At 40.8% G+C, this 20,956-nt stretch overlaps 1 protein-coding gene across 5 annotated transcripts in view; it reads right to left on the reverse strand.

The window, feature by feature from the left end:
* ECT2 (epithelial cell transforming 2) overlaps positions 1 to 18,063 on the reverse strand; it is a 55,549-nt gene extending 37,486 nt beyond the window's left edge. For 3 of the 5 annotated variants that reach the window (XR_012160729.1, XM_073359367.1, XM_073359365.1), the window contains exons 1-8: positions 17,925 to 18,063; positions 12,975 to 13,095; positions 12,223 to 12,381; positions 6,463 to 6,542; positions 6,271 to 6,363; positions 5,006 to 5,188; positions 3,180 to 3,269; positions 1,898 to 2,005 (exon numbers count right to left, since the gene is read on the reverse strand). Coding sequence is in view for 4 of the 5 variants with exons in the window: in XM_073359367.1 (XP_073215468.1) it covers positions 1,898 to 2,005; positions 3,180 to 3,269; positions 5,006 to 5,188; positions 6,271 to 6,363; positions 6,463 to 6,542; positions 12,223 to 12,381; positions 12,975 to 13,059 (798 nt within the window). In the remaining variant the exon portion in view is untranslated. Of the gene's footprint in view, positions 1 to 1,897; positions 2,006 to 3,179; positions 3,270 to 5,005; positions 5,189 to 6,270; positions 6,364 to 6,462; positions 6,543 to 12,222; positions 12,382 to 12,871; positions 13,096 to 17,924 lie in introns of those variants that run through there. The other 2 variants (XM_073359368.1, XM_073359366.1) reach the window with 2 other exon arrangements.
* Positions 18,064 to 20,956: the final 2,893 nt, after the last annotated feature.

The following is a 20,956-nucleotide window of genomic DNA, read 5'->3' on the forward strand; positions in this document are numbered from 1 at the left end:
GTATCACTGTAGGTAGAGTGATTACAGTACAGAGAATCTTTAGATGCGCAAGTATCTTTACTCATTAACAGACTCAAAGCCACAACATCCATTTCAACATTTACCCAGTAAATGTGAGCGTTAAGCTCTACCCCATTTACAATGATAGCTGCAGCCTAGAAGTACATTATCCAGTGAAAAATGTTTCTACCTTTGCTCAGATGAGAGAAATTACCACAAACTTGCATCTGCAGCTTACAGTTTTTGAAGGTTTGCATTAGCCTATTTTTAAGGTTAAAATTGGGTCATGGTTATTTTTAGTAAAAGTCACAAAACAAAAAAAGTTTACAGAAGGCCTTGACCTATTCATAACTTTTACTAAAAAAAACCACAGGGGGGTTGGCAACTGCCAAGAGAGACTGAAGGCTGAGCACTGCTTCTATGGTAGGGGTTGAAGCCAAAGACGTCACAGAGGTTCATTAAAGACCAAATCGTATCCTTTTTTACTTATTTTATTCTGACACTTCTTCCCACCCTCAGAACATCCAGCAGGACATAATTTAGGGTTGTCCCCACAATAGAATTGTCACTGCTTCTATTGCAAGGAGATAGTTATGTTTTGGTAGCCTGTGCCAAATCAAATATAGAAATCCCAATAAAGATTCAGAGTGTATTAGCTATACACACAGTAAACTTGCATCCAGACAGCAAAGCATTCCCCTGTAATGATCAACATACTGACCAAAAACGTAAGAATGGTTGTTTTAGTATAGGTTTCAGAGTAACAGCCGTGTTAGTCTGTATTTGCAAAAAGAAAGGAGTACTTGTGGCACCTTAGAGACTAACCAATTTGAGCATAAGCTTAGCTCACGAAAGCTTATGCTCAAATAAATTGGTTAGTCTCTAAGGTGCCACAAGTACTCCTTTTCTTTGTTTTAGTATAGTAGAATGAGACTATGAAGGCTTATTGCTGTAACTAGCAGGGTCCTTCTATTGACCTAAAAAGATGGAAGTGTTCCGTATTAGCTATACAATTTTGATTTCCACTTTGTATCTTTATGTAATGCATTAAGTTTCCAACAGCAGTTGCAGCCAATACTGGTCAAGTTACACAGCAAACAAGACGGAATACGATCAGCACTTAAAGACATTTGCTATGTATATAAGGCACCCTTAATGTTCTGTATTATACCAACAAATGTTCCTGATACTTGTGAAAAGTATAGGGTACATCTACACATCAATAAAAAACAAAAACATCTGTGGCACCAAGTCACAGAGTCCAGGTCAATTGACTCAGGCCCATGGGGCTCAAAACAACAGTGTAGACATTCAGGCTTGGACTAGAGACCAGCCTCTGTGATGTAATCCCACAAAGGGGGTGGATCTCAACCTGAGCCTAAGTCCTCCTTTTCTTTTTGCGAATACAGACTAACACGGCTGTTCCTCTGAAACCTACCCTGTAATTGTTAGCCCAGCATCCCAAGTCAGCTGACCAAGGTCAGCTGCAGCTGTGCTGCTGGTCTTTTATTGTAGTGTAGGCACACCCATAGAAGCAGAACAAGCTGATAAGTGCTCTGAAACCTCAATTGCAGTGGTCTCAGTTAACTTAATGCTAAGTACTTCACAAGAGACAAAATGCTTATTTTCAGAGGTTGTTTTCATCTGTAACAAAAGCCTTTAGACAAAAGGTATTTTTAAAAAACAGGCCATTTCTTGATTCCAACAGCTAAACAATTACCACCTGTTATTTTTAAAGCTTGACATCACGGATATGCTGAAATCTTTAATCCTTTCTACTTAGCATATTTTCTTCATTACAAAAGTGCATCTGCTCCAAGTTAAAATAAAAGGTCTGATTTGAAAGGGTCAATCTACACTGAGAAACTTTTTGAAGTGCAAACTCAAGTTCACGTACTCTGAATTTGTCTCCTTGCGTAGAATTAGCCACCAGATGTGTAACTTTTGAACTGAAGTCCCTTCGAATAATTCCACCCATATGATGAACCAAGGTCACAAGCTTAACCTGAAGAGCAAGAGTCAGGAAGTAAGAGAATCATACACTTTTTGAAACTTACAGCTGTTAATGAAGGGACAAAGACAAGAGGTCTATACACACACCATACAAATTACACTGGAACTTAAAGCTTTTGCATGTTCATTTAACCTGTACTGTTGTAGTTAAAGGAGTCATTTTTAAAAGGAGACATGGTTGGCAAGCCATAAATGTTACCTGCCTTAGAAGTATTTAACATATAATCAAATGTATTTTAAGGAAACATACAAGCCACCATTGCTGTTTTCTCAGCTATACAGTTAGCTGCTCATGCTGCTTCACAATCATCTCACCCCATCAAAGTCAAAAATTTACCTAGCAGCCCATAAAGCCACTAAACAAGATGACTCCCAACATATCATAGCCCATTGTCATGCTGCCACTTCTGTAAGTGGAACTGGCAGTTTTCTTTGGATTCTGGGCTATTAAAACATAGAAATGAAGGCTAACATACTTGGCTGGGGGGGAAAAACCAAAACAAAAAAACCAGGAGTTTAGAACAAATGAATGTGGACTGCTCAGTTTGAGTCTGGCAGGACATCAGAGTTAACTCCTAGCTCTTGGAAGATGGTCTTGGCTCTGTGCTTCATGCAGTTGCCAGCATCTCCAGCAGTACAGTTTGCCTTGATACCATGCCAGAACACTGATTCAGTAGTGGCTTATATGATAGCAAGACACCAAGTGAATTATCAGTTGCTTCTTGTAATATCAAAGTTTCCCATTTGACTACTGATCGGGAACGATGCTGCTGTAGTTCTGACACGATTACAGTACATGGCAGTGACACTCCAAATGCTCTGAACAGGATATCCAAGTTTCACTTGAGTGCACTCAAGAGCACGCACATTATCCAACACAAGTGACAGGTCAAATTCTTAGGTGATCAACTCGATGCTGCCTAAGTGTCCAATCCTGCTCCCATGCAAGTCAGTGAGTCCCACTGTCTTCAACAGGAGCAGGAGAGTGTCTTAAGTAGACCCTAGAATCCTAAAACTGTACTCAAGAATACAAGCTTTAGTAACTGTTAGACATTGTACACTAGGGGTAATGTAACAGAAAACTACCTTGAACATAGTTACATGTAGATTAATCAGTCCAAGAAAGGGGAGGGGACAAGGGTGTAAGACAAAAGAAAGAATCTTACTAGTTCTTCTTTCTTCCTGAATCCTGTAAAGCACAGCACCAGATTCAACATACTTGCACAGTACAATGGGCGACATGAGAAAGGTAGAGGCTGAAATCAAATAATGATTTGTTACAGTAGTCAGAACCACAAGCTATTTAAAAAAAAAAAAAGGTTAAACAAAAAACTTGGACAGAGGCTCTACAGGCTTTTAACTTTATTAAAATGCACTGATACCAACTGGATACCAATTAACAAGGCTCATTGTTTTCTGGTATGTCTTGAAAGAGGAACTGCCAGCATTTTGGTGAAATGATTGAAGTATCTCTGTAGCCTGTGCTGAAACAGTGCTGTAAACTTGTTACAGTTGTAACTTTATCATAGGTGTCCCTATGTTTCCTGTAGGATCATATTATACACTACTGTCCTGCAACAGAGCATTACCACCCCCCAACTGTTAGTATTAGAAGTATAACTTCTTCTGCACCGTACAGCAACCATGTAGGACAAAAGTGCCTGTCACTAAAGCACTCTTTACTCACTCAGTGCAGTATTCCAAAGAAGAGGAGCATTTTAGATAATTTATTAATTTCAAGTAAGTGTTAGTAATTAGCATCTGTATTTCCTTAAACCTCTTCCTGGTGCAAAGTAGTATTTGTGCACTTCTCCTGTCTGTCAGAGATCCTACTTTGAATATTTTTTTGTCATCAGACTTCAGAGGGGATTAGAATATGGATTATAAAATACTTTCAGCCTATGCTGGATACCCATTCTTGGGTGGTTCAAATGGTACTTAACATAGGCATCATTATCAGCAGTTTCAACACCATGTTTTTGAGTTAATTTAACTGGATTTCTCAGGACTTGAATTCCTAGTAGCTTTCCCTTTCTGAGAATAACCTGCAAATAGCAGTATAAGAGGGGGAGCAATGAAGGGGTTCATGTTGTCACCAAGGCTCTCGAAAGTGTTAAGAAAGAAAAGGAAGCAATACACAAAAAGAAAAAACACTATACATTACATTAATGTCTTGTCTACACTAGAAAGTTATACTGCTTTAACCGTCCTAGGTGCTACAAGTAATATACTGGTATAGTTGAAGCAGTACAATCCCTCTAGTGTGGATGCACTTACACTGGCATAGAAGGTGCTTATACTAGTATATCTATTCCTGTACATGAAAAGGAATAAACTACATGGTATAAGGCACTTTTATACCAGCTCAACTGCATCTACACCAGGACTTTTACTTGGGTGACTATTTTGGTTAAGAAACCTCACACCATTAACCAAACCAAGTATATAGACCAGGTCTAGTACTTTTTCCCAGCATTTCTCTGGAAAGGTATCCCAGGGAAGTGGGGGAAGAGAAGTAATTTGTGAACATAACTGACTGGCTTGAGCTACTTGTGCACATTGGCTTGGCAGTTGTAAGCCACTCACTCTGCATTTATGGCCTACTCTTCCGAAGTGCTGAACAACAACAAATCCCAAGTCACGTTAATTAGAGCCATGGGTGCTTCCTATATATATTGTTTTTTTAAAGGCCATTTATGTATGTTGTGAAACACGGACATGTGAATGACCTGAATTCTGCACTGAGAAAGACTGATACAGCTTTCAGCAATGCCTCCAGTTCAGAAGAATTTAGAGATTCAGAATAGCTGCCCCATCACAATACCAGATCTTCATCTACGTAAACAATAAGGAGAGCTATAATCGCAATTTAAATGAAATGTCTACCATAGGAAGAAAGTAGTCAGAATCTTCATGTTAGTATTATTTACATGTGTTGTCAGTGTCCATCAACAAATAAAGTAAAAGTATAGGTCATTTGCTTTCACCTTACCTCTCCTTTTTGAGCACAATGAAGTACTATTGGAGGTCCAAGAACACGACAGTCAAACTTGTACAAGTTCTCCAAGATGGTATCTTGAAAGTCTGCTACAATGAAGACTGTCTCAAATTCTGGAGACTCAGAATCCCCAAACTCTTCCACAGACTCCATCTTGATATAGGGCACTTTAATTTCCTTAATTTTTTCCACACAATATTAAAATAAAAGTGTCATTCATGCAACATTCATTTACTAGGTATGTCATTCTTAGATTATTTTTACCTTGAAGTGTTAAAGAAATTTAGTATCAAAGACAGCTTTACAGTTTTCCAAAAAGTTACATATTCTGTTTAAAGATACAAAAAAACCCCATGTCTTTGTATATTCTTAGCACTGAACTAGTGATGATCTAGGTTTCTAAAGTGATTTCTGATTCTGAATTTAAGGAATTGTTTAAGAGTCTAAAGTATCTGTTCTAATATTAATTGTTTTACCTCTCTTTAGGGATTTCCTCGGTCTTTTTGGAGGGAGGAGGGTGCCACATTGACAATATAAGAGTAAGATCAACTAATATCTTGTTACATTAACTCAGTTGGATACAATTGTTCTTGTACAACAGAAAAGTGAATCTTTTCCTTCATGGCATCTTAAAGAATTTAGTTTGTATATTTTGGAACTCTTTCACTAAAAATAGACTCAGTTGAGCAATTTAAAGTTGCAACTTGCAGACCAAAAGATTCCATAAAGGAATGTTTCATGCAGCATGAAGTTAGACTTCATATTTCAGAAGGTTTAACTACAGGCTGCTCTGAATCTGGAGACTTCAGGTCCAAACTCCATTTTCTAGAATCCTTCACATTAAGAAGCAACTTAATGCTTACAAAACTGTTCATGCACCAATCATATATTGCAGCTCTTTCACTGTTGAATCAGAAAAGCCAGTTAACTGATTATGAAGCTAGTTCATAGAAGAAACTTACAAAAGTCTAAACAGAAGCATTACATATATCATTTGAGAGTTCCATATCCAAGCATGGAACACATTAAGTACACCAAATAGGTTAGTTCAGGGATTCAGGACAGACACTTAAGTAAATTGCAGTTTCAAATTTGATACAAGTTTCTACTCAACTAGCTTCAAACTACACCACAGGAAACATTGTCTATTGTGCCTTCATCACACCCAAATATCATGAAATTTAAGTGTTTGTGCACTCCAGTCCCAGTGAAGTGCAACATGCTTCATGCAATCATATACATATAGATGCCTGACATACCATATGAATTATACTTTTTATTAGCTTTTCTTCCGATTTACCAGGACTAGTTTCCTTTATCTTTATAACTGGGACTTCCATTATCTTAATGGTCTGTGGAAGAGGAGAACTTCGGTATGAGATTAAATTACTTACATGAAGTTTGTCAAAACAATGTCATTATGACGACTTCTTTATGTTAAAGCCACATACCTCCAAGGCTTTCAAGAGTTCCTCACGTTTCCCAGCTTCCTGAATTAAAACCACTCTGGTTTCAATCTGAGGCATTTCCTCTGTTTGGGGGGGAAAAATTGCAATATTCATAGCCAATAGAAAAATCTAATCCTAACGTTAAACAAAGCCATAAATGTATGGCAACTGTACACTGGTATCTTGCCAAGATCCACAGTCCTTTCTCAAAAAAGTATTATTTACCAAGAGTACTTCAACTCTGAAGACTGGGTGCTGCCTTAACAAGCTTCTTCTTCAAGTCAAGCTTGCAGCCGATGGATTGCACAGTGCATCAGTCGTAGACATGTAGGTTTGGAAGGGACCTCAAGAGGTCATCTAGTTCAGCCCCAAACGCTGAGCAAGGATTAAGTAAACCTAGACCATCATTGACAGGTGTTTGTCTAACCTGTTCTTAAAACCCTCCGATGACAGGGATTCCACAACCTCCCCTGGAAGTTTATTCTAGTACTTATCCTTACAGTTAGGAATTTGTTTGTACTATCCAGTCTAAATCTCCCCTTGCTACAGATTAAACCTATTACTTTTTGTCCTACCTTCATGGACAAGGAGAACAACTGATATATATAACAGCCCTTAACAGTCGTCAAATAGATCAAATCCTCCCTCAGTCTTTTCTTCTGAAAAAGAAACATTACCTAATCTATGAGGAAAGGCTTAAAAAAAATCTGGGTATCTTCTCCCATTTTGTTGCTCTTCTCTGGACTTGCTCCCATTTGCGCACATAATTTTCTGAAGTGTGGTGCCTGGAACTGGGCACAGTACTTCAGCTGAGGCCTCACAAGTGCCAAGCAGAACAGGACAATTACTTCCTGTGTTTTACATACGATACTCCTGTTAATACACCTAGAATGTTTGCCTTTTGGCTACTGTATCTCATGGTCATCTCATTCAATTCGTGATCCACTATAATCCCAGATTTTTTTCAGCAATACTACTACCTAGCCAGTTATTCCCCATTTTGTATTTGTGCATTTGATTTTTTCCTTCCTAAATGAAGTATTTTGCATTTGTTTACATTAAATTTCATCAGACCAATTCTCCAATTTGTCAAGGTTGTTTTGAATTTTAATCCTATCCTCCAAAGTACCTGCAACCTTTCCCAGTCTGGCATAATCTGGGGATTTTAGGAGTATACTCTCCACTCGATTATCCAAGTAATTAATGAAAACGTTCACTAGTACTGGACCTGAAACAGACACCCCCCCACGGGGCCCCACTAGATATTTTATCCCAGTCTGACAGCAAGCCAGATACAGCTTAAAAGTAGAACTCAGGAGCCATATACTTGCTAGAGTCTACGATGAAGCAAGACCACAGTTTATGACCAATGAAGAGCTCTTTCATATTCACACAGGAACTGTGTGGAAAGGTGGGGGCGGGGAAGAGTGATCAACAAGTATTGAGAGGCACAGCAGCGTTAGTTCCACGCTACTAACAGAATTAGCTATCTAACAAATTTACCAAAGAAATGTTTAAGCCACTCACCAGCCTTCCTCCTTCACTGTGCAAATCAATCCCAAACAGAAAGTTATTCTGTCACAATTAGAAGAAACTGCTGCAAAGTGGAGTTAGTCTATGGTGCAGAGGCATGGCTGTTTAACGTTAGGATATTAAACATTAAAATACTACAAAATACTAAAGCTTTCCAAAAAAAACGAACAAAAGAAAAGGGTGATGTCTAAGCCCCTATGAACTTGCTCCATTTCTCCAGCATACATCCTGGAGGCATTCACAGAATTGCGTCTTTTGAAATGCCTGAGGCAGATAGAAAGTTGCCTGGCATAACTGAGGGAACAGGATTTTACTTTAACACTATTTACTAAAGAGATCAAAAAAAAATAATCACATTTCTCTGTGAAAGACTAACTCTCCCACGTAACACCCAAGGTCACTACAGCATCTGATATTTTCCCCAGTTTATGAGCCTTATCTAGTCATTTTCATCCTCGGTATGTACCTTTCACACACAGGAAAGGAGAGTAAATTTAAGAGAGTAGGATTTTAAAGCCTAAAGGATTGGATAGGGGATTGCAACTCAGGGCAGGGGTGTCAAACTATTGAACAAGTTTAAGTTAGCTGTGCCCTTTGGGAAAAAAGGGATCAATTATATGCAAACAGACCCCAAACAGTAAGTCTGCAGATCTTAAAAGGTCTGTTTATTCTAGAGTTGCAGTAAGACAATTTTAGACTTCTCAAACATTGCTTTTTATTAATGGGCACCAGTATGACTGATTAATGGGTTATATAGAAAGCCTAAATTGAGAATTACTGAACGGGAATGCCAGCAACAAAAAGGGTCTCCCACAATGGGCAGGATTTGTCAGAGGTACAGGTGGCAGATTTGAATTAATAAGTCATTTAAAAAAAATTGAGAATCACAAATGGCTATTTAGCATATACCTTTGGAAGTGCACTTAGCTACAGAGTCAAGATGAAATGCTGTGTGTTTACAGTTCAATGAAAAGTCTTATTCAAGCCACTCCTTTTCCACAACATTACATAACTCCATCACATCACTTGTGTCCAAGAATCTTCCTAAATTGCTCCCTCAATCTCATTTACTCACTCCCAACTTCACATCTTTCATACTACCTTGCATGCTCATATTTAGTGCATACCAAGTTCAGAGGCTCATTCCTGCTGCAGTAACTATTTACCACCATTCCTGTCTTTAGATCAGGGGTCTCAAATGCATGGCCCATGGGCCCCATGCCAAGCTCCCCGCCCCATCTGCCCCATTCCCCCCACTCCTCTGCCTACCTCCAGGAGCTTCCCGCACAGCTGTTTGGTGGCCCTTAGTACTTTCCAGAAGGGAGGGGGGAGGAGCAGGGGGCCATGCACTCAGGGGAGGAGACGCAAGATGAGGGGCCGGGCTGGGGATTTGGGGTAGGGGTTGAAATAGGGGCAGGGCCTCATGGAAGGGGTGAAGTGGGGCAGGACTGGGGGCTTTTGTATCTTTATATGAAAGAGTGTCAGTGATCCAGCCCTCGGGCCAATGTACTAGTCCTCATGTGGCCCTTGTGGTGATTTGAGTTTGAGATCTCTGTTTTAGACCAGGCTCTTGAAAGCAGAGGGCTTTTTATTTTGCCTAGAACATGTGCTGTATAGCATTATCTATTCTAGGCAGAGAGACTCCTATAGTTAAGGATACATGAGCATTTACATTCTGAGGGGTCATTTTTGGAACTTATAACTGGTCAAATTCTGGATTCAAGTTTTGTATACTTGACTCCAGTCCAGAGTCTTCCCCCCCTCCAATTTCAGCAAAGAATATTATCCATTTAGCACTAAAGTACAATATACTTCCTATCATAAAGGATTTTTAAACTTAGCTTATAAATAGCTCTACACCACCTCAGTAGAGGGAAGAAAATCTTAGGAATGATAGTCTTTAGATCAAATGCTCCTGTCAGCGTTCCACCAAAAGTCCATTTTTATTTAGTACAGCTTATAGTTAAAAAAAAAAGTACTTCATGCCTACTCACGGATTAGTACATTGTATAATACTGGCACTACCTATACCAATTAAATTAAATTGGATGTGGGCACACAAAATTATGGAATGAGGCAGGGCTCCAGAGGTTGCCTATCTGAGCCAATGTAGGCACTATAGAAGTTATTGTTACCTTGATCGAATCTAGCTTTTCAGCCTCTGTATTTTGATCTCTATGAGACCTCACTTTCCTAGAGTACAAAAGGGAGCAAGTGATGACAGCAGTTCAAGTTTATACCATGGCAGAATGTAAAGCAATAAAACAGTCAGAGTCCCCATCAAGAGGGGTTTGAGAGGCCAGTCTACATAATAGTCAGGCTCTCTAAAGGACTATCAACCAGATCAAAATGCACCCCAATTCCAAAGGGAAGAGCCCTATTCTATATGGACAGCTCCAATGCCTTCCTCTGCTGCTGCTCAGAGCTTCCCCAAGGTGCAGGATTAGATTAATCTGTTACCTCATAAGTCTCACCATTATCCACAGGACTCCAAATATCCTCAGTTTAACTGATAGGAAACTAGACAATTTTCCACTGGTGCAATCCGGGAAAGCAAGGAGCAGCAGTAGAGGCATTCAAGTCTGCAGACAGAGTTCAGAAAGACAGTACTACCTCAGTTTCCATTTGTCTCATGTTGACAGGTTGCAGATAAAGAGCCAGAATCTTAAATTTTGTAAATAAGATTAAATTCTGCATAATTTGATGGCACTTGTCTGTGAAAGCTTTCTACTGACCATGAGCAAGGATAGTTTTGAAACCCTGAACACCGGATTTCATTTCAAGGAAGTTACTGCAGAGAATGTTTTAACTGCAAGTGCTGATTTTCCTAACAAACTCCTAGTTGCCTCTAGACAAAGTTGCAGCCACACCAGAAATAACCCAACGAATTTGGGACATACAAATGCACACCTGTGAACAATTAATAGTACGTGTAACGCTAGTTTACTTAGCCTTTCCCATCGAAGGTGACCATTGACAAACACCTGTCAGGGATGGTCTAGTCTAGATAATACTTAGTCCCCTGCATTGAGACAGGGCTAAGGAAACCTACTGACGGCCCTTCTAGTCCTACATTTCTATGACTTACACTTTTTAGCAACAGATGGGTACTGAACAGAGACAGGCCTGTAATCAAAGGACAAAATACATCATTCCTTTGATTAACGAAGGGTTTTGTTTTTTTAACCTATACTGTCTAATTTAGGTCAAAAGCCTTGGTAGTAAGAAATTTTACTATAGTTTGGTGAATTCACAAAAAGTTAAAGTAGTGGCATGAATTTAACCAGACATTTTGTGGATATATGTTCTCCAAGCTTTTCCAAAAAAGCTCTGCTCGTGTTCTTCACAAATATGGATGTTTAGGTCATGGCCTATTGAATGGAAACTACCAACTGTGTGATTTTGTCATGTGAAACAAGGAAGGGAGAATGGGATGAAATATTTACTTTGAACCTAGATCAAAAGAGGTATTAATACTGATACTGTATATTTAGAGCCACTGCAAGTGACAAATCACCACAAGTTACTAACAATCTTTGGTTGAATTGCAGGAGCCTCATTAGCTTCCAAACTGAAGAATTACTCTGCTTTTAATTTTACAGATCTCCTCTAATTAGAGGTTTAGGGTGAATGAAGTAATCAGGTAGAGACATCCATTCTGGAAATACCAGGAGAAAGAGGATAAATCAAATACCAAGGAAAACTACACTATTTTGTGGGAAATAGAACATACTTTAATTTCTAAAGTCTCTCTTGGGTGGGGGGTAAGACTGGTTTGTATGATTCAGGAGATTAGTAATCAATGTAGATCTTTCTAGATGTAGATTACTAGTTCAAATCTATAGACATCAGTAGAGACCAAAAAGCCACCCATCTCATGGTTCTTCACAGGCCTATGAAGCAAGTTGGTGATCAATGACTATTCTTAGTAAAAGCGTCCACATCATAAAACCACCACTATGACTGGATTCTTGGTTGGTACTTTGTGTGATGAGCAAGAATGAACTACTTTCACCTGTACAGTTCTGTCCCTTTTTAACATATCTGTGGAGAAGGCAGAAACACTACTTTTGGTTCAGTACCCACTTTGTGGCTGTACAAAGGGCTTCAGGCTATTGACACCTTCCCATTTAAAAACAAAACAAAAACAACGTATATGTATATATCGTCCAAGAAACAATATTCAAACGAAACAAGTGTGACAGTATTGAAAAAGGCTTTTCCTGTTACCTTCAGCATCTGAAGCCAATCCAATAAATATATTTTCCTTGGACGTTTCTATAATTTTTGAATCAAGAACAGAAGAATCTCCCAAGAGACTCCTTCCGGTGTCAGACACTAGCATACTGCTGTCAGTCATGATCAAGTCTGTGTTTCTCTCCTCAGTGGCTGCAAAATAAGTACCCAAAGTAAGTTTCATCTGAACAGTACATACTAAAAAAAAATAGTCCGTAAAAAGTCCTGTGGAAAGGTAGAGAAGTTAGTTTTAGACTTCTAAATATTAGAACTAACAAATCCCACTTACATGCTAGTATCCTCTTAGCCTACAGCTATTTTAAGAGTCGCAGAATTATACAAACAACTATCACAGAAATAGTTTCTACAGGTAATTCATAGTAGTCTATTTTTGAGGAAAACTGTTTGAAGACAGGGCATTTTGATAGCTAGGGATATGGGAATAAAAAGCCCTGTATTCCCTTTAAAAAAAGTCAGATTTAAGGATTTATTTTGATCCAGGATCTCGAGAAATTGCTTGCTTACTCCAGATAGGAATTTTGTTAAACATGGTCTGAAAGAGATTCAGGAAGCTGGATTAACCATGTTATTTGCATTTAATTTCAGAGAAGTTCACACTAAAAAAGAAACGGGGTTTGCATACATTTTCCAAAGGTGAAAGTTTGAAGAAAGAAGATTGTAGTATACAGGCCAACACACTTGACCTCAGATTCCCCAGATGAGTTGACCAGATTTGTGCAGCTTACTGTTGAAGTTCCTCAGGCCTGTCTTGCTAGGCAATTTCAGTGATGCAGTCCTTATCACAGACAGAGAGAAGGGGTTCCTTGCCATCACCGGAAAGCCTCATAGAGGCACCAAGTGCATTATCTACATACAGAATTATAAAGTATTATAAAAAAGTACTAATAAAGTACTCAGTGCAGCATTTAAATACAAAATTCCTCAGCTAACTGACATGGGGGTGTGGAATCAGTGAATTTGCAGGACGCCAACAGGCAAAGCAGCAACATAAGTTTACTATCCAGCACTGGGAAATTTACTCTATTGTTTCCACAGGATGAAGACTGTTGAACATTAACACTCATTCTCAGAGTTCACTGTCCCACACTAAAGGATCCTTTGACTCCTTGTCCGCACAATATGTTTCTCCATCTTGTGAGAAGCTGCTTGAACAATTGTGAACTTCAGGGGAAAAAAGCTATCCCTGTCTCACGTTGCCAGGTCCACTTATCTCAATCATCAATTCAGTTGGCTAGGATTCTCCTGACTAGGAAAAACCATGTTTTTGTAAGTGGGTTTGGAAATATGCAATTCCTGTGATGCATCATGCAGCTTAAAGTATTTGCACAGTGGTATGAGGGAACATGAAACTGTATGAAAAAGGTTTAAGATACCTTGGTATAGGTACTATATAAAAATCAAGGAGAAAGTGCCAAGTATCCTTTTTGCAGATATTCTCTCCTCATGCTCCCAAATGTACTACGCTTTTATTATTTTAAGGAAGGACAGCTTCAAAATGTTACTCATGGATATCCTTACAACTCACTGTGCTCAAAAAGGGATAAATATTTTTACTTACAACAATATGAACAGATTATTTTTCTTAAAACACAAACAAAACTTGTAAAATACAATGTCCTTTTAAAATAGTAGTCTTTGAAGTCACAAGTTAAAACACTGTATGGGAGAGGACATAGTAAAATTCCAGGAACATGGTGTATGGGCAAGGAGTGCAATGCCTAATCAATCAAGTAACAAAGATCAACATTATTTTACAGACATCAAAGTTGATCTCCCCTTATATACTGACATAGGCCAGGTCTACCCTACAAACCTGTAGTCTGTGTAACACCACACCCTTGAGCAATGTATTTATACTGACCTAACTTCACATGCAAGGTGGAGAGCTTCTCTCACCAACATACCTGTGACCTCTCAGGGAGGTGTATTAACTACATTGATGGGAGACGTTCTCCCTTCAGTCTAGGAGTGTCTTCACTAAACACTGGTGCAGATCCACTGCTCTGGCACTGTATGTGCAGACAATCCTTAGATAAAAGAACATAAGAATTGCCATACTCGGTCAGACCAATGGATCTAGCTCAGTATCCAGTCTCTCACAGCAGCCAGTACCAGAGCTTCAAAGAGCCAAGTACAGAACAGGACAGTTGGAGCGATCAAGCGGTCTTCCCCTCCCAGCTTCTAGCAGTCAGAGGTTTAGGGCATGGGGTTGTGCATCTGACCACCTTGGCTAATAGCAATTGATGGACCTATCTTCCATTAGTTCACCTAGTTCTTTTTTTAAACTTAGTCATACTTCTGGTCATCACAACATCCCATGGCAATGAGTTCCAAAAGTTAAATGTGCATTGTCTGAAAAATTATTTCTCTTTCTTTGTATTAAACCAGCTGCCCATTAATGTCATTGGGTGACCCCCGGTTTTTGTATTGTGGGAAAGAATAAACACTTCTCGATTCACTTTTTCCCCACCACGAGTGACAATTTTATAGTCTATCATATCCCTACCACCAGTCATCTTTTCCAAGACGGACACTCCTAACCCTTTTAGTCTTTCCTCATATAGAAGCCATTCCATATCTATGATCATCTTTGTTGCGCTTCTCTGAACCTTTTCCACTTCCATTATATCAATTTTGAGATGGGGTAACCAGAATGGAACACAGTATTCAAAGTGTGGGAGCAACATAAATTTATACAGTGGCATTATATTTGTCTCATTTTTCTATCCCTTTCTTAATAGTTCCTAACATTCTCTTAGCCTTTTTGACAGCTACTGTGCACGGAGAAAAGTTTTCAGAGAACTATCCACAATGACTCCAAGAACTCTTTCTTGAATGGTAACAGGTAATTTAGACCCACCATTATATATGGGTAGTTGGGATTATGTCCCCCCGCCCCCAACAAGCATTACTCTGAATGTATCATTGTCCAGTCACCCAGTTTTGAGAGATCCCACTGCAACTCTTGACAGTCAGCCTTGGACTTACTTATCTGCAACTTTACCAGTTTACTGTTCACTCCCTTTTCCAGATCATTAGTGAATATGTTGAATAGCACAGATCCCAGTACAGATCCCTGGAAAACCTCACTGGAAAACCACTCTTCATTGTGAAATCTGACCATTTATTCCTACCCTTTGTTTCCTATCTTTTAGGCAGTTACTGATCCATGAGAGGACCTTCCCTGTTATCCCATAACTACTTAGTTTCCTTAAAAGCCTTTGATGAGGGACTTTGTCAAAAGCTTTCTGAAAATCCAAGTACACTTTATGAAGACCACCCTTATTCACATGCTTGTTAATATCCACAAAGAATTCTAATAGACTGAGGCCTGACTTCCCATTACAAAAGCAGTTTACTTTTCCCCCAACAAATCATGTTTTTCTGTGTGTCTGATAATTCTGCTTTTTACTATAGTTCTTGTTGTCATAAATATAAAGGGAAGGGTAAACCCCTTTGAAATCCCTCCTGGCCAGGGGAAAGCTCCTCTCACCTGTAAAGGGTTAAGAAGCTAAAGGTAACCTCGCTGGCACCTGACCAAAATGACCAATGAGGAGACAAGATACTTTCAAAAGCTGGGAGGAGGGAGAGAAACAAAGGGTTTGTGTGTCTGTCTGTAGTCGTCTTGGCCAGGGACAGAACAGGAATGGAGCCTTAGAACTTTTAGTAAGTAATCTAGCTAGGTATGTGTTAGATTATGATTTCTTTAAATGGCTGAGAAAAGAATTGTGCTGAATAGAATAACTATTTCTGTCTGTGTATCTTTTTTGTAACTTAAGGTTTTGCCTAGAGGGGTTCTCTATGTTTTTGAATCTAATTACCCTGTAAGATATCTACCATCCTGATTTTACAGGGGGGATTTCTTTATTTCTATTTACTTCTATTTTTTATTAAAAGTCTTCTTGTAAAACACTGAATGCTTTTTCATTGTTCTCAGATCCAAGGGTTTGGGTCTGTGGTCACCTATGCAAATTGGTGAGGCTTTTTATCCAACATTTCCCAGGAAAGGGGGAGTGCAAGTGTTGGGAGGATTGTTCATTGTTCTTAAGATCCAAGGGTCTGGGTCTGTAGTCACCTAGGCGAATTGGTGAGGCTTTTTACCAAACCTTGTCCAGGAAGTAGGGTGCAAGGTTTTGGGAAGTATTTTGGGGGGAAGGACGCGTCCAAACAGCTCTTCCCCAGTAACCAGTATTAGTTTGGTGGTGGTAGCGGCCATTCCAAGGATAACGGGGGTAATATTTTGTACCTTGGGGAAGTTTTGACCTAAGCTGGTAAAGATAAGCTTAGGAGGTTTTTCATGCAGGTCCCCACATCTGTACCCTAGAGTTCAGAGTGGGGGAGGAACCTTGACACTTGTAAATAGCCAGAAGAAGGAATTCCCTCTACAGTTCAGAGGACACTATTCTTGCACAAAGGTCCTAAACATTTTACAAACTTTAAGTGCCCTGACATACCACAGTATGGTAGGCAAGAATTACACAAGTTAAACAGGTTTCAGAGTAACAGCCGTGTTAGTCTGTATTCGCAAAAAGAAAAGGAGTACTTGTGGCACCTTAGAGACTAACCAATTTATTAGAGCATAAGCTTTTGTGAGCTACAGCTCACTTCATCAGATGCTGATGAAGTGAGCTGTAGCTCACGAAAGCTTATGCGCTAATAAATTGGTTAGTCTCTAAGGTGCCACAAGTACTCCTTTTCTTTTTACAAGTTAAACAAAGTATCAAGTAAAGAGGAAGATGTGATGTCCTTGAATTAGAAATGCAGAACAAAAAGTCTATTAAAGCAGTATTTAAAACAATAGTGGAGGGAGGTCAATCTGCCATTAATGGTCACATGGAGTCCTGGCCCTAGTAACATGCTTACAAGTGTAAACATTTAAAAGGTATACCAATACAAGCAAGTACAGTAGCAGGGGTCTTTGCCCACTTAATAAAAGCTACACCCTGTGCATCTCCATTTTAAAGCTCTCTCTTTTCTGAATAATTTTTGCAATAATTTATAAAAAAAAAAGTCTCATTCTAGGTTTTGAGAGTCTAACGATCATGGCTTGAAACAGCCCTGAAATTCTGGTCACAAGATAGCAGGAGTACATATCTAAGGTTACAAGAAAAATAAAGCTGCCAACATGCGGAGTATATATACACAAACACACACACACTCCGCCCCCGCCAGCCACAATTACTATGGTTAAAAACGAACAGCTAATATTGCTATAAGCCCGCTTGGGGGACCCGCTTGGCTAATGTCGGGTATTTGACAGCACTTTCGGTACCTCCCAGGGCACTGGCCAGCTTCCCCGCTCGCGGGGCGCTTGCAAAGAGCCCCGAGGGGCAGAGACGGTATTCGTCAGGGAGGCTTTGTGAAGCCACCCGCCTGGCAGGGAGGCCTCCCGGCAGGTGCGCTCCCAGGCAGGGGCTGCGCTCAGGGCGAGTGGCGGAAGCTGACCGCGTCCCTTCCAGGCCCAGGTGCGTTGCTGGCTTTGAAGGGCTGCCGCGAGCGACACAAACCCGCTCGCCGCGGGGCTAGCGCCGACACCGCTGGGAGAGAGGAGCCGGCGGCAGCAGGCTGTGCGCTGCGCGGCCCGGGCGTCGGCAGGTTTCAGGCTCAGCCCCCGCCCGGCCCCCTTCCTTCTCCTCTCGCACCGCCCGGCCCGGCATCCCCGGCCCTGACCGCACCTCACCGCCAAACCCGCAACCGGCACAGTCTCCCAGGCACCACAAGCGGCCGCCGCCGACCCCAATTCAAAAAGCGAGCCGCTGCTCTAAGCGAGCCGCCCATTGGTTGCCAGGCGGCGTCGGCGCAGGCGTCCCTATGAAAGCCGGTTTCCCATTAGACCTTCTCGGGATTGGCATCACGAGGTTCCGCCCCCCCTCACTTCGCTCTTTGAAAAGGGCTTGTTGTCCTGCCTTCGGGCATTGGGCGTTGTCCGTGCTGCTCGTTGCAAAGCGATCTCCCATTGGCCGGCCGGGATTCCCTCATCCCTAGGTGTGTGAATGAAAGGGAGCTATTCCGCCGCTCCTCTCGCCCAAACATAGATCACAGGGACTGAGCTCACCTGGGCTCTGATTGGCTGATGGCGGTTTTCAAATGAGTCCAACGGCAAGCCGGAGAGTGAGAGAGACCCGGATGTAGCTGCCGTTGCCCGGCCACTGTCCCAGAGGCTCCTCTCAAGGCCGGCGCCTTAGGAACCCCGCCCTGGTCCCCAGAGCTCCGCCCATCGCCAGCGCCCCGACACTGCAGCTGCCGGCCACTGGGCCCCTCTTGACCATGGGCCCCGCCCCGCTGCCCCCTACCCGAGCCTGGCAGGTCACGGCGCCCCTAAGACATGACATCAGTGTCCACGAGGGGAGGAGTCACACGGCCCTAAACGAAGTCCCTTTAAAGCCAGCCTGAGCGAGAAGGGAATCAGGCGCTGTCCTTTCCATGTCTGCCTGTGATGGGAGCGTTGCCCTTGCTGTGCCCCAGGAGGGCGTGCGGGATGGGGGCCCCAACTTGGAAACTGTAGATCCTGAGGGACTCTTACCTGACAAAAATAGCAAGGAGTCCCTGGCACCTTAAAGACTAACAGATTTATCTGGGCATAAGCTTTCCTGGGTTAAAAAAAAACATTTCTTCAGATGCACGGAAAAGGGTTTTTTTTAAGCCACAAAAGCTTAAAGTTTTTGGGATACAGACTAACATGACTACCCCTCTGATACTTCCAGGGTGACCAGATGTCCTGATTTTATAGGGACAGTCCTGATTTTGGGTTCTTTTTCTTATATGGGCTCCTATTACTCCCCACCCCCATCCCAGTTTTTCACACTTGCTGTCTAATCACTCTAGATACTTCCTACCTGGATGTGTTTTGTAGCCATTAAGATTGATGGTAAAATACATATTTTCCCAGACGTATCTAACTCAGCTCCAGCTAGAAGGAAAACCATTTCTATTTGTTAGGATTTGTAGGCTCAGTTGAGTTCTCAGTCAAGCTTCCCGATCTGGCAAACTGGAGCTGCCTTTCCTCATGTCTCCTGAGGCGGTACTTCTTCTAAAATGCTTCCTAGAAATATGACTATAATAATAAAAAGAAAAGCAATGTGTCATTGACCCTGCAGGTGTGCACATTCTTAAACGGAGTCACACAATCTTACTGCTAGCTCACCCTTCTCATGCCATTATTCCCTACTTTTTTGCTGGCACCTTAGTCACATCATATTTAAATCTGCCTCTTTAAGCCAAAGATCTAATTGCTCAGTAAATCACCTGTGCCACCTTTAGGCATGATAAAAATAATTATAAATACTTACTTTGGCCATCAAAAATACTGCCGCATTAATAAATTTAATAAGCTTTGCCTTAAGGATGTTAAAAAGTATTTTATGATTTTGATGAAGAGGAGCTTCTGAATAATCAAATGAAATCAAAAGAAGGAAAAATGAGTTGATTAATGTGAATGTCAGCTGACTCAACTGTATCAAAACTGATATAAAATTAACCATATCTAATGCTTTTGATTTTTTCTTCTTTTTATTTGTCTCTAATATTAAACCTTTGTGATTTGGAAATGAGTATTTTTGTATGTACTCAGCATCTTATGAAAGGCCCAATTTAGTAAGTTCTGACTGTGTCAATTTAAAAGGAATTTGACTGATGTCCTTCTAATCTAATTATTATATGCCAAAATTAAAAGTTTTGATAGTATTCATCCTTTCTATATTAGGGATTCTTACTACTCTAGGTATCTTGAGGACTAAGGACCTGATCCAAAGCTCAATGAAGTCAGTGGGAGTCTTTCCGTTGACTTCAGTGGGCTTTGGGTCAGACCCTAAGGGCCAAAGGAAAGGGGACACTGCTTGTGATAGTAGGGATTGCTCATGCAAGTAAGGGCTTGCAGGCATATGTCCCATGTAAATAAGGATTACATGCATGAGTAAAAGGTTTGAACCCTGCAAACCAGATAGATAGTACATTATCTTTTCTGGGTATGTTCTGGAGGGACAGAGTCCTGCCACCCCCCCACTCCTCCTTTCCTAGCCATCCAGCCTCCACTTCATCCCTCAGCAAAGACCCTGTATCCTCAGAAAGGTCTCCATGGGGTCTGGAGGATGGGGGAATTCTGCAACAAAGACAGCTGACTCCACTTCTATCAATTAACTGGGAAATACCTTCACAGAGGATCAGTGCTGGGCTTGGATCTCAGGGAAACAATACGGCCATTGTATCTGACTACTGTTTGGCATTTCAGCATAAAAACTAGAACCAACAAATGGAACAATGCAAAGTGCAGAATCTCTTGTGCATGAACTTTGCCCCAGATTCTGCAGTTACACATATGCATAACTTAATGTGTGTGTTTGCAGAGTCCAGCCCTATGTGCATATATGCGTGTACTTTATGGACACTGAAATACATGATTCTTATTACAAATAATATAACATTGTAAAATCCTTGGCAATACCTTGGAGTGGTTGCTCAAAGGCTGGCTTTCATTCTAATTTCAGGAAAAATTCTCTGTTCCATTGAAATCGGTAGAGCTGGGCCAGTCTGCACCAGCAGAGACTGTGTCCCATATATTTTGCATATAGAAATGACTGAAAAAATTGCTAATTTGTAAAAAAGAATCCCTCCCAAGCTGAGACCTTGCTTGTTGTTTTCCAACCCACAGCAATTTTTTACAACCAAGTTATGAACTTCTGGAAAAAAACAGATTCTCCATGGAACTGCT

The sequence above is a fragment of the Lepidochelys kempii genome, chromosome 9 (genome assembly GCF_965140265.1).
Source record: "Lepidochelys kempii isolate rLepKem1 chromosome 9, rLepKem1.hap2, whole genome shotgun sequence".
NCBI classification, from domain to species: domain Eukaryota; kingdom Metazoa; phylum Chordata; order Testudines; family Cheloniidae; genus Lepidochelys; species Lepidochelys kempii.